Genomic DNA, 15,122 nt, shown 5'->3' with positions numbered 1-15,122 from the left:
CCCCCACCCCTGTATTGTTGCCATCAGACAGCCAGGGTTGACTAGGACCAGTAGAAAGAAGGTGTGCACATGTGCCCTTTGCATGGGGCAGTTGGGAATGGAAAAGCTTGTTGCTAGGCAGGTACAGCATGACAACCCCTGACCGTCCAATCAAATTACAAGAAAGCAGGTTCCACTGATAAATGGCAAAGAAGAGCTGACAGACAGACTTTGGGAGGGGCCAGGGTTGGCTGATGCAACTTCCCCGCCCCAGAGTATAAAAGACTGAGCATCCATCTTGAAGATGAGCCAGCCACATGGTAGGCAGCCATGAGGGTAGTTCCCAGCACTGCAGTTTTTCCCTATTTAGTCCTTTTGTTGTATTTTTTAAGGTTTAATGAACTCTTTAAAATTTTTAAAGTGAGCAGTTGTTTCTCACAATAATAACAATGGCAGTATTAATAGCAAAAGTATACAGAAAGATAAGGTGTTTCACCCACAGAAAGTGCTTACCACTGGGAACAAAAAAAGATGGTAGATGCTTCTATATATTGTGTCCACATGACTAATATGGCAAGCATTCCCACACAACACCCATGTGGTCATCAGGAACTAAAGCAAGATGGCAGGGAAGCTCCTGTGGCTAACATTTCCTGCTTACCCAGCCCAAAATAACGAAAAACAGTGACAAAATAAACCCCCTGGAAGCCAGGTCATCCAAACAGGGGTTGCATTGCCACTCTGCTGTGCTCAGTTTTGCATGGATGCCTCTGGGGCTTATACAGCATTGTGGGGTCTTCCCTGCCAGTCCTTTCCTGCCGTAGCTTCCCTGCCAGTGCTGTCAGTTCAGCACTACAGTCAATTAGTGTTTTCTGTTCTGTCCATTTCAGCACTATGGTCTGTGGCTGCACTGTGGAGGAAAAATGGGAGAGGGGACCAGTGAGATGGCAGAGGAACTGAGGCCATAGATGTTGATGCTGGCACCTTCGCAGAACGAGGGGAAAATGTCCGACTTCTAGTTAGGGTGCCCAGGTTTTCCTGCCAGAACTAGTGATGACATACATGATATAGAATAACAACTTGGTCACATCCACAGAGTGCTAAAACTCTGCTCCCCTTCTGTAAGCAGAACAATATCACTTCGCTCGTGATGGGCATCCATTGTGCCAGTACTGCCTAAACTGCTCACTGGGTCTGGCCAAGGCTGGATGGGGTGGGTGAAGTTGCCAAAATGTGGGAGATCCAACCCTGCTATCTGGACTGGGGGGACCTGTTGGAGACTGAAATGTTATAGTTTATGACTTAAACATTTTCATGGATAACTTTTGCCTGTTATAGCAAAATGCATTACAAAAGCTGCAAAGAAGACCACCACACCCTGAATAGGCTGTCTGACTGGGGCCTTGAACTGTTCATGGATGGAAATAAGATAAAGTAAACTCAGGTCTGGAAAGAAAAGAACACATTCACACAGGGATCAAGCTTAACACCTTCAGAGTGGAGACCAAAGCCCCAGGGCTATCAGCTGCCAGGTTCCCACAGGTCCTCACATCAAAGGGTGGGGGGAAAAAGGCTTTAGGTGTGTGATGAAAATGCCTCTGGTTTGAAGCAGTTATCACTCACCCTCTACTGTGAAGAGGACCCCAAGCTGCAGGGGCCCTTTGTCCCAGGCAAAGCTTATCCACAGCACAAGGAGTGCCATGGTCCATCAAAGGCAACCCCAAGGGGTCCCCAGACCCTGCACCAGAACACTGCAGATGATGCAACAAATTCACAATATTGCAAGGGACAGTGACCTCCTGCAAGGGAGGCACATGGGCATTCCCACCTGCCCAAAACATATATTAATGCACTGGATTCCATACTTTTCATTGTGGTGTGGCACAGTGCGGCGATGGCAGACACTCACCACCAAGAAGACCAGATGAAGGGGAGCAACAAGACATTGTTGGGACCCCCAGAAAGGTGATATGTTTCTACCTAACCCCTGTCACTCTCTCCCTGTCCCCCCACCCCTCACACTTTTTCTTTCTTTCTTTCTTTCTTTCTTTCTTTCTTTCTTTCTTTCTTTCTTTCTTTCTTTCTTTCTTTCTTTCTTTCTTTCTTTTCTTTCTTTTCTTTCTTTTCTTTCTTTTCTTTCTTTTCTTTCTTTTCTTTCTTTTCTTTCTTTTCTTTCTTTTCTTTCTTTTCTTTCTTTTCTTTCTTTTCTTTCTTTTCTTTCTTTTCTTTCTTTTCTTTCTTTTCTTTCTTTTCTTTCTTTTCTTTCTTTTCTTTCTTTTCTTTCTTTTCTTTCTTTTCTTTCTTTTCTTTCTTTTCTTTCTTTTCTTTTTCTTTCTTTTCTTTCTCTTCCTTCCTTCCTTCTGCCATTTCCATCACTTCTGCCACTTCCGCCACTTCCTTCCTCCACTTCCTTCCACCACTTCCTTCATTCTGCCACTTCGTTCCTTCCCTCTTCTACTATTAAATAAAATATATATATTTTTTTGGCACCAACATCTAACCCCATTTGGCTTTAATCACATTTTTGGGTATATTTTGAACCTTCAAATTCTTTCAGTTTTATACACAGAGACTTAGTTTTCTTTGCTCTTCTGGTTTTAAACAGGATCCTAACAGGACCCCAAAATAATGAGACATGGGGAAAAACCTGGGAGCTTAATCATTGCCACAACAGAAAGGAAGAAATCATAGTCTCCTGGCACAATCCAGTTCAAACTGAAAACCAGGGGAATAATGGGAGATGAGTGAGTGCAGCCATTGACCCAGTGGTTCACTGTCTCCACTGGTGGGTTGCACTGTCTCAGTGCAACAACCAGAGGATCCAGTCAGGCAGAGGATACCAAAACCCACCAGCATGCAGATGTTGAAGCTGCCAGTATTGAATTTGCACCACTGGGGATGGATGGAACAATGAAGGATACAACTCTGGGATGCTGATTGAGAATCAAATTGCAAAAACTTGGTATAGTTTTGGTTGGGAGTGGGTTGGAAGGTGAGGGGAGGATGAGGATGGGCAGTATGAAGAAAGCAGCAGTGGTAAAACTGAAGGCGAAAGGAGAAACCAAACAGGTGGAGAACTTCCTGCCCCATGTCAACAGGGCTGCAGAGGGCAAAGTCCAATGTTGGCAATAGGTGCCCAGCATGGGTTTCTCCTCTGGGGGGGTCCCCACCAGAGCCCCCTATCACCCAGCACAAGGGGAAGAAGAGGCTGTTGCCGAATGTTGAGCTCTTCCCCAGGGGCCCCCAATTCAACCAGCAGCCAGTGATGATGGAAGTCACCCCATGTTTCAGTCTGGGGAAACTCAGGGATGAGGGAACCCTTAAATTTCAGCTGCATAAGCTGGCACTGAGCTCCCAACTCTTTGGTGAGCAATGAACCCCTCACCAAGCATGGTAATCTTTGGCAATCCCTTAAAATGTTGATGGAGTAGTGGACTATCACTGCCCCAAACAGTCTTTAACTTATTTACTCCCCTAAATCCATCTTTTTTAGTGGGTGTTCAAAGATTTTGTGTATACTTTCAAGCAGGGGAGGTGTTTAATAGCTCCTTGCACTTGGCTTGGCTGAAATAAATGTTAACGCCCAAAAAAGTAATGAGAATGTCTGTGCAGTCTGGGCATGGAGTTAGGGAGCCAGAGACAGTTTTTCTTGGGGCTGGCAATAAGCGGGGGGGGAGTTAGGCTGTGTTTTAGGGAAACAGAAGTGGATTTCAAGGGGCTAGGGCTGGGTTTGGGGGGCCTAGGGTGGGTTATGTTGGGCTGGAGATTTGGGGTTGGGAATGTATCATGGGGTGCTCAGATGGGTTTGGGAGACTAGGGGAGGTTTTGGGGGCCTTGGACAGGTTTTGGGGAATTGGGGATAGAACTTGGGAGCCTTGAGTGGGTTTTGGGGAACAAAAACCCACTGTGTTTGTGTTTAGCGGACTAGAAATTGGTTTTGGGTGACTGTCTATTGGTCATGGAGGACTTGGATAGATTTTGGTGGACTAGGGAAAGGGGTTAGGGGGTTGAAAATTAGTTTCCAGGGGGCTGGGATCCTTTCTGGGGGTACCAGGAATGTGTTATTGGGTTTGTGGATGAATTTGGGGACAACAGGGCTGGATTCAGGGGGGCAGTGTTAGTTTGACGGGGTTCCTCCACCCCGGTTGCTTCTGTTGTGACATCATGTGTTGTCATGGTGATGTTGGAACCTACAGTGTTGTGAGGCTGCGTTGGGACAGTTAGGTGTCTCCAGTCCCCACTGGATGCCGAGCTGGAGGATCCTGAGCCCCTGGTGAAGAGCCAACCCACCATGGTGACACTAGTGGTAGGTGCCGAGTGCTATGACATAATGGCCATGGTGGGGAAGGGGACTTTTGGACAGGTGATCCAGGGGCAGTGCAGGAGCACTGGGGAGATGGTGGCCATCAAGATCCTGAAGAACTGTGATCACGATGGCCAAATAGTGAAGAATGAACTGAGGCTGCTGCAGGCTTTGCGGGAGGGGGACACAAAGGACTCTCACATCATTCATTTCCTCGAGTCCTTCAGTGACACGGTCTGGACCTACCTGGTCTTCGAGCTGCTACAGCAAAACCTCTTTGACTTCCAAAAGCAAAACAACTTCTCACCACTGCCAGTCCGACACATCCGAACCATCACAGCACAGGTGCTGGTGGCACTGGTCAAGCTGAAGGAGCTCTCCATCATCCATGCTGACCTTAAGCCAGAGAACATCATGCTAGTGGACCATGCACGCTATCCATTCCGCATCAAGCTTGTTGACTTTGGTTCAGCTATCCTCCTCCCTGAGGTCTGCCATGTCCAGGAGCCCTACATCCAAACCCGCTTCTACCGGGCACCAGAGATCTTGCTGGGGTTGCCCTTCTGCGAGAAGGTGGACATCTGGTCTTTGGGCTGTGTGATGGCCGAGCTTCACTTGGGTTGGCCACTCTACCCTGGCAATGACGAATATGACCAGGTATGCTACATCTGCTCTACCTTGGGGCTACCCCGGGGTGAGCTGCTCTGTGCTGCCCAAAAGACACAGTCCTTCTTCCAACATGTGCCATGTTCCACTGGTACCTGGCAGCTCAAACCACCAGGGAAAGTGATGGCAAAGCCGATGGAGAGGAGGAAGCATATCTTTTCCTCACTGGATCAGCTGGCGGTGGTGAATGTCTGCCCGAGGCCTGATCCTGATCAGGAGGAGCTAGCCAAGCACTGTGATCTGTACAGGATGGTGGAGCTGGTCAAGAGGATGCTCACTTGGGACTCGCATGAGCGAATCACACCCAGTGCTGCCCTTCATCATCCCTTCATCTCTATGAAGGAGGTGAAGCCCAGCTTTGAGGCCACCGAGTACTACCAGCTCAGTCAGGAAGACCTGAGGGCATCCTGTAAGGATTCCAGCATAGTCAAGACCTTCCCAGGCACAGAGAAAGGTGCTTTCATCCCTGCCAGCCAGGGAGGCATCCAGAAAGCCACTGCTCAGATGGATGGGCTCAGCCTGGCTGAGCCAGCTGGGGACACTGGTGACAAATATCAGCAGAACATCTGTCAAGCCCCCAATCTCGTCCACTGTGGAAGCCAATACTGTCAGCATCACCGGTGTCCCCAGATGGAGCCCACCAAGGGTCACTTGGTTGTGCCATGGTCTCCCAGCAAAATGAAACGGTACAGCCACTGGTATGGCAGCCCAGTTGGTGGCATCATGGAACAGAACCTGCCTGGAAGATGCTACAGCTCATCCTGTGCCAAGGTACAGGGAGAGGGCTCCTGGGCAGGGGGACCCTGGGACAAAGGGTGCTTGGGGTCCCTTACATACTTGGGTTTCCTGGTGCCACGTGTCCCCGAGTGCCTGAGGTTCCCACAAAAGAGGTAACACTCACCCTGTCCCCACGCTTTCTGCCCTGTTCCCCACCACAGAGAGCTCTGGTGATGTGGCGCAACCCCAAGCCTCCAGGGATTTGGAGAATGGGCTCCAGAGGCTGGGCTGGGATCCCCCTGCAGTACTCAGCATGCTCTTCCTACCACAGAGCCAGTGGCACTCCCAGCACCACTGAGAACCCACAGCAAACCTTGCATACACTCCAGCAGTCCAGAGCTTGCAAGAGACCTTCTTCTTCCTCACCCTCAAGCACCCCAACCACCAAAACCCAGCGCCTTGCTGGTGGAGACCACAGTCAGGGCTGCAGCAGATCACACTGTGCCAGGTGCTACCGGCTATGTTTCTCACATTGATTCCCCAATAAATAGTTTTGCCAAAAACTGAGAATTTCAACTGATTGTTTGCCAGGGGAGTTTGGTACTGCCAAGACTTGAGGGGTATCCCAGCTTCTCACCTGGGGCTGGCAGAGCACTTGGCAAAGGCCTGTCACATTGCAGCATGGGGAACCCCCATCCCCAGGCTCAACAACAACATGAACTCCAGAAAACTTGGGTTTTCTGCTTTTTCACCTGTAGCAGGGCATCTCACATCTCACAAAACTTATCTGTAGCTTGTTAACTGGTCAGGTAGCTCAAACAGGGCAAGTTGTCTTGTATGAATTATTTTGGTGCCATGGGGTTAACATTAGTCTGGCATCTCCCAACTGCCAATAAACACCTTACTGTTGAAGTGAAATTTAGCAAGATAAGCTGCATTTCTGACTGACAGACACTTCACAAACTATAAAAGCTACTTTCACAAAGCAAAAATCTGCACATTTTTCTGGAAATGTGTGTAGTTTCTCTCCATATCAGGGATGCCTGCTTTACAATTACTCCCCTGGAGGCTGAGTAAAAAAACTCTGTGTACATTATCATCATCTCAGTACATTTGACTCCCAATCAGTACTATTTCTTTTACTAGCTTTAATATAGGTACCTTAATATTGTGCACTGTTCTATATAATCTACTAGTAGTTCCTTTAATTTTATACTGAGTCGTAAGTAATTCTGATTAATATCTTTCATGTTATTGCCTTCTGTTTAACAAATAACTCATTTATAAATAGACCTAATGTGCTATCCTTAGAACTTGTGGGCCAGAGTAATTTCTTAAATTTAAACTGGCAAGGCTTGTCTAAGGCTTCTACTCACCCTGTGACATTCCCCAAACTGGAGTGAGAAGCCAGATTCAGCACAGCCAGACCGAGTGGTTCCTCAGTGGAATATTCCTTGGCCTTGAATGGAGCCTGCAGAGGCTCTCCCAGTTCTTGGCAGTGCCTGCTTACAAACTGCCTGTGGCTGCTCTTGGGTGGTGCTGGTGGCATGCTGTGGGCAGCAACAGCTCCACTCACCCTGAGCTTCACCACCAGCACTGAGCTTACTGGCTGAACAAAGTCCCAAGACCAGTCAGATATCCCTGCAAGGAGATTTTTGGGGAAGGACAAAACAACCCAACAACCGCCCCAAAGCCACTGTCAGCAGCAGCTGGTGGTGACTCACCCAGAAGCGCTGACCCCAACAAAATCCAGAGTGGAGGTGACACAGGCATTCAGGACACCCTTCAACAATACCCCCACACAGCACCCTCAAATACAGCAAGGGGCAAACCTCCCCCCACTACCCGTGGGACCCCTCCACAACACATGAGGCCCCCTAAAAGAGGCCAAGATCCCCAGAACCCCCCCAATAGGACAGAGGCTCCCCCAGCACTCCTGGGATCTCCAAATGGGGTCTGGAATCCTCCCAAGCTGCGTTCTGAGTACCCATCCACACTTTTATCCCAGCTCCTCAGCTCCCAATCATGCCGTTGTACTTGTGTTGGTGGGGGTCAATTTTGGGGGTTTATCTCCCCGCAAACTCCCCTACGCTGTCACACATGTAGGGGTTGTCCTGCTCCAGAATGGTATCCATCATCATCTTCATCCCCATCCTATGCCTGCTGGAGGTGGGGATTCCCACCTGTCCCTCTCTGTTCCCCGGCAAGGTGTCACTTTGCCCTTGTTCTTGCAGCAGGGGTAGTCATCATCCAGCTTGTCCCCTTCAGGGTCATGGGGGAAATTGGGTGGAGAAGGCTTCTTGAGAGGGTGGGGGCTAGGGATAGATGGATGGACAAACACCTCCCTCTCTCCATTGGGGGGATGGATGGATGGATGGATGGATGGATGGATGGATGGATGGATGGATGGATGGATGGATGGATGGATGGATGGATGGACGGACAGCAGGATTGGCCAGCCATGGGCCATATGGATAAACAGACAGCAGAGACAGCCAGGCCAGGGGGAGAGATGGCAGGGATTGTCTGGACAGATGGACAGCAGGGATAGCCAGGATGAGGGATGGATGCACAGCTGGATGACTAGCTGGGGTGATGTCATGTCCCAGTCTACTTGGAGGGTTTAGGGGAAGGTTCTTTGATTTACTTTGGGCAGTGTGTGGGTGAAACAACAAAGTACTCAGGAAGTTCAAGAACAAACTATTTTTTGCAAACTTTAGAACATTAGGTAGAATAAGGTTTTTAGCAAGTTTTAAAATGTAGCTGTTTCGGTTATTACCTATAGTAACGGGCAGAAAATCACACAATGAAAAGCCAGTGTCCATAAAGAAGACAGAGGAGTCCTGCAACTTTATTTGAATAAAGGGAGAGAGTCCGCTGGGGCACACACCCGCTGGGTTTTCTCTCTTGAAGTTCTGGAGGCTGCAGCCTCCTTTTATCCTAAACTCCCAGACACATGTTGCCCTCTTCCTTTCCCCATTGGCTGAGGTACTAGGAATATACAGCCTTCCCTAATCACCTACCACATATTCTCCCCTTAAACATAAAATTTTGGCCCAAGTTCAGAAACTCAGACTTTTGCAGACCCATTTGCCATTTCAGGAGTCAAACAGTCTGGGTTCTGCAACAAACCTGTGGCTTCAAGTTAGTAGAGACATTAAGACTCATTTCAAAGACATTAATATCCATACCCACGCCCATGGAATTGTTTGTAAAGATATTAGCATTCAACTTTCCTATCAGTAATATAAAAGCATAAAAATAACATTAAAGAAAATTTATCAGGAAAAAGAAAAAGACAGGATAAGAACAGAATGGTTATATAGTTATCACCCACAAGCAGGTCCAGCGACAAAACCTGGTTGTTGCAATTTTAATGTACGTTGGTCAAAGTGATGTTCACAGTCTTGATCCATCAGGGGTGGAGGAAGCCTGCAAAATGCAACGATCAATACATTAATATATAGCCAGGCTTGGTGGGAACACCCAGGTACCTCCCTTGGAGCAGGAGTTCTACACTGTATAATGTAACACTTCAGATGGGGCACAACTGTTTTGATTCTTTAACCATAAACATTCCAGGCTCTCACAGGTGGATGGCTGGACAGACGGAGAGAGCAGGGATGGCCAGGCCAAAGGGAAGGATGGTGAGATGGATGGGGATAGGATAGATAGGAGAGTGGACAGATGGTAAGATGGATGGATGGATGGATGGATGGATGGATGGATGGATGGATGGATGGATGGATGGATGGATGGATGGATGGATGGATGGACGGAAGGAAGGACAAAAGGACAGATGAATGGATGGACAGATGGCTGAGTACTGATGGACATCTGTGACAACGGGTGTCACTCAGGGGTCTGTACTGGCACCTGTGCTATTCAATATCCCCATCAGTGAAACAGACAGTGGGATCAAGTGCACCCTCAGCACACTGGCAGATGACACTGAGCTGAGCAGTGCGGGTGACACGCCTAGAGAACAGGGCCACCCAGAGGGATTTGGACAGGCTTAATCAGTGGGCCGATAGGAACTTTATGAGATTCAACAAGACCAAGTGCAGGTGCTGCACATGGGTCAGGGTAACACCCAGTATCAATACAGGCTGTGAAATAAAGAGATTGAAAGCAGCCCTGCCAAAAAAGATGTGGGATGATGGTGAAAGGCTGGACATGAGCTGGCCATGTGCACTGGCAGCCCAGAAACTAACTGTGTCCTGGGCTGATCCCCAAAGCATGGGCAGCAGGTGAGAGGGGTTCTGCCCCTCTTCTTTGGTCAGACAGAACCCCACGTGCAGTGCTGCCTCCAGCTCTGGGTTCTCCAGCACAGGAAGGATGTGGACCTGCTGTCCAGAGGCCATGGAACTGCTCCGAGGGCTGGAGCAGCTCTGCTCTGGGGACAGACTAAGAGCCTGGGATGTTCAGCCCAGAGTAAAGAAGTCTCTAGGGGGATCTTAGAGCCCCTTCCAGTGCTTAAAGGGGCTCCAGAAGAGCTGGAGAGGGACTTGGGACAAGCTGGTGTTACAGGAAAAGGGAGAATGGCATCATACTGTTATCTGGCAGGGTTAGATGGGACACTGGGAAGAAATTCTTTCCTGCAAGGGTGGTGAAGCACTGACATGGCTTGCCCATAGAAGCTGTGGAGCTGACAATGTGTCACTTGTACTCAAGAGCATCCCTGAACCAGCCTTGGGACTTGATGCCAACTTGCCTCACCAGCAGCCTGAAGAGCTGCCTTCCAATCAGCTCTACCAGCAGGATATTGCCAAGGCATTACTGTAAGTTTCCCTCTTCTCCTTGAGAAACCACGTTCCACACCGAGAGACAAACCAGGAGGTGCTGTGATGGTTCCCACCAGCTGTCCACATCAGAGAGACGCAGGTAAGGCACCATGGAGGAGACACTGACTGTCATTTCTCTTGCAGGAACTGGGTTTAACAGCAGGAGGGAGCTAGGGCACAAGGGCTCATAAGATCCAAAAAATGCATCAAACAGCAGCAAGAGAGGAGGAAAATGTGCAGATCACCAAGCTGGGATAGTGCTTTTAGGTAACATCTGCCAGCACAATTACAGTAAAAAGCATTGGGATGTCAGGGAGTGACTGAGAAAAGTGCCCAGCAGAGAGGAGAGCCCAGGGAGACAGGAGAAGACAGAGGACATGAAAAGGATGGAAAGTGGAAACTGAGGCCACTCATAGTGTGCAGGGCCTGGAGAGAGACACTGTTGGTTGAACAGATGATGGGGAAGAGTAACCTGGCTTGTATTGCAATTTTTACATGATTTGCAAGGGTGTTTTTTGATGTCATGTGTGCCTGAGAAGGTAAGAGGACAAGGCACAAAGAACTGGTTTATGCAGATGCAATACATGTAGCTAAATAATAAAATCATTTATCTTGGTAATTCTATAGTAAAGTGTCTTTCCCTTTCTCCAGGGCTGCTGAAGAAGTGACTTTTACACAGAACGTGACTAGTGCCAAAAAAGATCCCTGCACTCGGATGCTCATCTGGACTCTGCTCCTGCTCACATCCCCTACTCCCAACGCCTTTCTCATTGGACTTAGTTGCTAGAGGGCACAGCAGTCCCAAGCACTGGCAGTGGAGATTAAAGACGATGCCTTCCTCATTTTGGAGTGAGCTTCATAGCAGGCTTGGGAGCTGGTGCTTTATACTTTCTGTGGTAAGAAATGCTTAAATGTTTGTGTTGGTTTTGCCTCAGAAACTGATTTCTGGGATAGCTGAGAAATAGGACAGAAGGTATATGAACTGCAGCTTGTATGAGACACTGCAGAATCATCTTCAAGGTGAAGTGTTGTGTTTTTTAATCAAACTCCACTGCCCAAGTCTGCCAGGAAACCAATTTCTTCACCAAAAGAAGGAGTAAAAAGAGTGGAAACCCACCTGCTTAACCAAACAGCCCTGTTGATGGGAACTGTCAGTGTCCATGCTTGGAGTCACTGGGTTTCCCTGTCTCTTGCAGAGATATCTCCCTGGGTGTTGCACTTAGGAGAACATGAGCCCCTCAGAGGGGAGCTGAGCCTCTGATCCAGGAGCCCTGGAGACACTGTTCCTGAGAATTCTTTTTCCCTGAGATGTCTGCATGCTCTTTCAATACAATTGTACAAAGCTCCCACCTTTCTATATAACAGGGGAGTGTTCATAAAGGAAGTCTTGAGTTAGACAAATTTTTTAAAACCCTGTTGTTTCTTGCATGGTCAAACTCTCTATAGAACAATCAGAAGCAACCACTTGGGACCAGGTTTGGTTTGATGGTTTTATTGTTTCAATCATAAATGTCAGGTTTAATGGTCAACATTCTTCTGAGATATCTGCAGCCTTTGATAGTCACTGGCAGGTTATGCTGGGAAGCTTGGTGATCAGTACCGAACAGGTCTGTACAGAAGCTATATGCACTTGAAATCATTGGCAAAGAGTGAGGCAACTGTTGCAATGTTGCAAATGTTGCTACTTTTTAGTCCTCCTCTCTTGAGGATGAATGAAGAAGTTCCCTTTCACCATTCTTGCACCATCCTCCCCCGAGTTTCTGCCATCAGGAGGCTCTTTCTCTCCCTGTGGGAACAGCTGAGCAGGTTCCCATGGCCATGTCCCAGCTGGTGGTGAGGGTACCCTGAACTTCCTGGGAGATGGAATGTCTAGCTGGCTTCTATTCAAGATCTCCGCCTCCTCAGTATGTGTGGGCTTTCTCCACCTCCTTGATTTCTTGCAGTCTCCTTGTGGCTTCAGGCCTGTAATTTTCTGGCATACTTGACATGACATGCAGAAGACTGAAGCAGCATAAGGCTTTGGAAAATAGATCATTGTTTTTCAGTCATGTCTGTCCCTTTCAGGCAGTGACTCATCTTTATGCTCCTAGACATCCATTTTGCCCCTTTTCACAGCTAGCCCTTCTCAGAGAGCATGCATCTGGTAATTTACACAAGCCCAGTTTAGTCAGTGTTCTCCTGGGGGTCAGGGCACCTCAGAGCAGACAAGGAAATATTCCCGTGCCCTGGGTTTCCACAAATGCATACATAACAATTCCCAAATCAGGATTCTTGTCGGGGAAAGGTCTCTTTCCAAGCAGAAAAGTTGCAGTGCACTTGTTTACATACCTTGCTCATCCTTCTGCCACAGAAAGCATGACTTCTGCTCAAGCATAGTCAGGACATTGAAGGATGTTCTGTAAACCTCTCAAAGGCAGTGTTCAGCTGATCAAACCTTGAAAACAAGCACAGATCTAACTGTTGCCATCGTGGAATTAGTGGAAAAGACCCTGAGGATTGAAACCAATTGCTCGCCCACCACTGCCAAGGCCACCACTAAACTATGTCCCCAGGTGCCACATCTACACGGCTTTTAAACCCTTTCAGGGATGGGGACTCCACCACTACTCAGGACAGTCTGTGCCAGGGCTGGATGAGCCTTTCCACAGAGATTCTTACTGATGTCCAACCTGAACCTCCTCTGCAACAACTTGAGGCCAGTGCCTCTTGTCCTGTCCTTTGTTCCCTGAGAGCAGTGCCTGACACTCACATGACTGCATCCTCCTGCCAGAGGGTTGTGGAAAGAGAGAAAGTCCCCTCAAGCCTCCTTTTCTCCAGGCTCAGTCCTCCCAGCTCCCTCAGCTGCTCCTTGTGCTCCAGACCCTTCCACAGTTCCATTCTCTTTTCTAGACATACTCCTGCCCCGCAATGTCTTTTTTGTAGAGAAGCACCAAGAACTGACCCCAGGACTAGAGGTGCCTCACCACAGCTGGGTGGTGACTGCCCTGGTTCCACTGGCCACGCTGTGGCCGGTACAGCCCATGTGCTATTGGCCTCCTTGCCCATCTGGGCGCAACTGAGCTCATGTTCAGCCGGTGTGCGCCCAGGGGGCAGGGAGATGAACGGGCAAGACTTCCCAACCGAGCAGCGGTCTACTCTGGGGAGTCCGAGCTGCCCCAGCAGGATGGAGCTCCGGACGCCACCCGGATATACCACAAACACGGTCTGGACACACAACACACATCCCAGACGTCCCGCACAACCTCACCCCCAACTCCCGCCCGTCTCGCCTTTCGTCGCTGTTTCCACTTCCGCCGCCATTTCCGCTTCCTGCAGTGGTAGTCGTAATGTCGGCGCTGGCAGCGAATCCAAACAACCCCGTGGTTTTCTTCGACGTAACCATCGGCGGGCAGGTGGGGGTGCTCCTGGACGGGGAGCGGCGGCGCCCGGGGAGGGACTGCGGGGATAACTGGGGATGTCGGAGTGTTGTGGGGATGAGAGAGCACGGGCGGTGCCGGGGGTTCAACGTGTGGCTTGCGCGGGAAGGGCTGGCAGGGGAGAGGGGAAGGACTACGTCAGGAGGAGCATGGAGGGGTGGGGATGAATGGGGGTGAATGAGGTGACCGGATTTGTGGGAGTGCCTGGGGTCGGGCGGCAGGCGTCTGTGTGCGAGGGGATCTGGAAGACTCACCTGGCCCTCGTCTCCTCAGGAGGTCGGCCGCATGAAGATCGAGCTGTTCGCAGATGTTGTACCCAAAACAGCAGAGAACTTCAGGTAACGAGCGGCTACCGTTCCTGCAGCTCAGCTTGGACTGGAACTGCAAAGGCTTTCTGGTGCAAGAATGGCTTTTGGTGGCAAACTGATTAACTGACACCCACCCCAAACTGCTTCACCTACGTTCTGTCTCTCTGTTCTCAGAGATGTTGTGTGGCATCCTGGTCTCTCAGGGGACCCTGTCTGGCTGGAAGGGGTCCTCCTCTGCTTCTTCTGCAAAGCCTCCTGATTTGCTCCATGCATTTAGAGCAGGCAGTGCCTTGCGTCATGGTGGAGGTCTCCTGGCCACCCAGTTCTCCTGCCATCAACTGAGAGATGCACCATGTAAAATCCCACTTCCATTGGGTTAACTCTCTGACTTCTTCACTACAAAGAGTACAGAATATGTTTTGAAATGTCAGGGGGAAGGAGTTACCATTTCCTGTTCCTGTTTCTCTGGGAACATCTCTGATGCAGTAAGGAAAATCCTGTGCACCTGTTGGTGCAGCCCTCAGAGTTCATATGCACCTAACACTCTGTTCTCTTTTTGTTTGCCAGGCAGTTTTGTACAGGTGAATTCAGGTAAGTGGATTATAATGTCCTTTAAGTGTCCCACTGGAGAAACAGGGCTGGGTGAGGTAGAAAGGGTTTGTTTTGAACTTTTTCATGTTATACTAGTACAAAATGGAAGAGAAATCTGCTCTGAGGAAATTGTGAGAGGCTGGAGACTCACAGAGATGGCAGGTTTCTCTTTCTGATATGACTTTTTTTGTGCTCAGGTGACTCTAAAAAGCCCTATCTGCAAAGCCCACCTGCTCATGCTGCACATTGCAGTGGGACCCTGTGAAGGCGATGGTGTGGGTGTTGCAGGGAACAGAGTTATTTCATATGCAGAGCCCATTTGAGGCTTTTTTTTTGCCTCCAACAGCAGCAGCCGAGA

At 49.1% G+C, this 15,122-nt stretch overlaps 2 protein-coding genes and 1 long non-coding RNA gene across 3 annotated transcripts in view; 2 read left to right on the top strand and 1 right to left on the bottom strand.

Annotated features, from left to right (window-relative positions):
* Positions 1–4,270: 4,270 nt before the first annotated feature.
* HIPK4 (homeodomain interacting protein kinase 4) lies at positions 4,271–6,201 on the top strand. The gene is made up of 2 exons (XM_014309982.1): positions 4,271–5,719; positions 5,887–6,201. The coding sequence occupies exons 1-2, from the start codon at positions 4,271–4,273 to the stop codon at positions 6,199–6,201; spliced, it is 1,764 nt and encodes a 587-aa protein (XP_014165457.1).
* A 2,284-nt stretch (positions 6,202–8,485) lies between these two features.
* LOC115948677 lies at positions 8,486–13,665 on the bottom strand. Its single transcript, XR_004082470.1, has 3 exons — positions 13,413–13,665; positions 12,778–12,883; positions 8,486–9,097 (listed from the first exon to the last, which is right to left on the bottom strand). It is a non-coding gene; the product is annotated as an uncharacterized LOC115948677 (long non-coding RNA).
* Positions 13,666–13,736: 71 nt separating this feature from the next.
* PPIH (peptidylprolyl isomerase H) overlaps positions 13,737–15,122 on the top strand; it is a 17,126-nt gene continuing 15,740 nt past the window's right edge. The window contains exons 1-3 of the mRNA XM_005428169.2: positions 13,737–13,841; positions 14,139–14,203; positions 14,741–14,764. Of these exons, the coding sequence (XP_005428226.1) occupies positions 13,776–13,841; positions 14,139–14,203; positions 14,741–14,764 (155 nt within the window). The 5' untranslated portion in view covers positions 13,737–13,775. The remainder of the gene's footprint in view (positions 13,842–14,138; positions 14,204–14,740; positions 14,765–15,122) is intronic.

The sequence above is a fragment of the Geospiza fortis genome, unplaced genomic scaffold, assembly GCF_000277835.1.
Source record: "Geospiza fortis unplaced genomic scaffold, GeoFor_1.0 scaffold353, whole genome shotgun sequence".
Classification (NCBI taxonomy): Eukaryota; Metazoa; Chordata; class Aves; order Passeriformes; family Thraupidae; genus Geospiza; species Geospiza fortis.
Note: the sequence above shows the minus strand (reverse complement) of the source record. Positions and strands in the feature narration are given on the sequence as shown.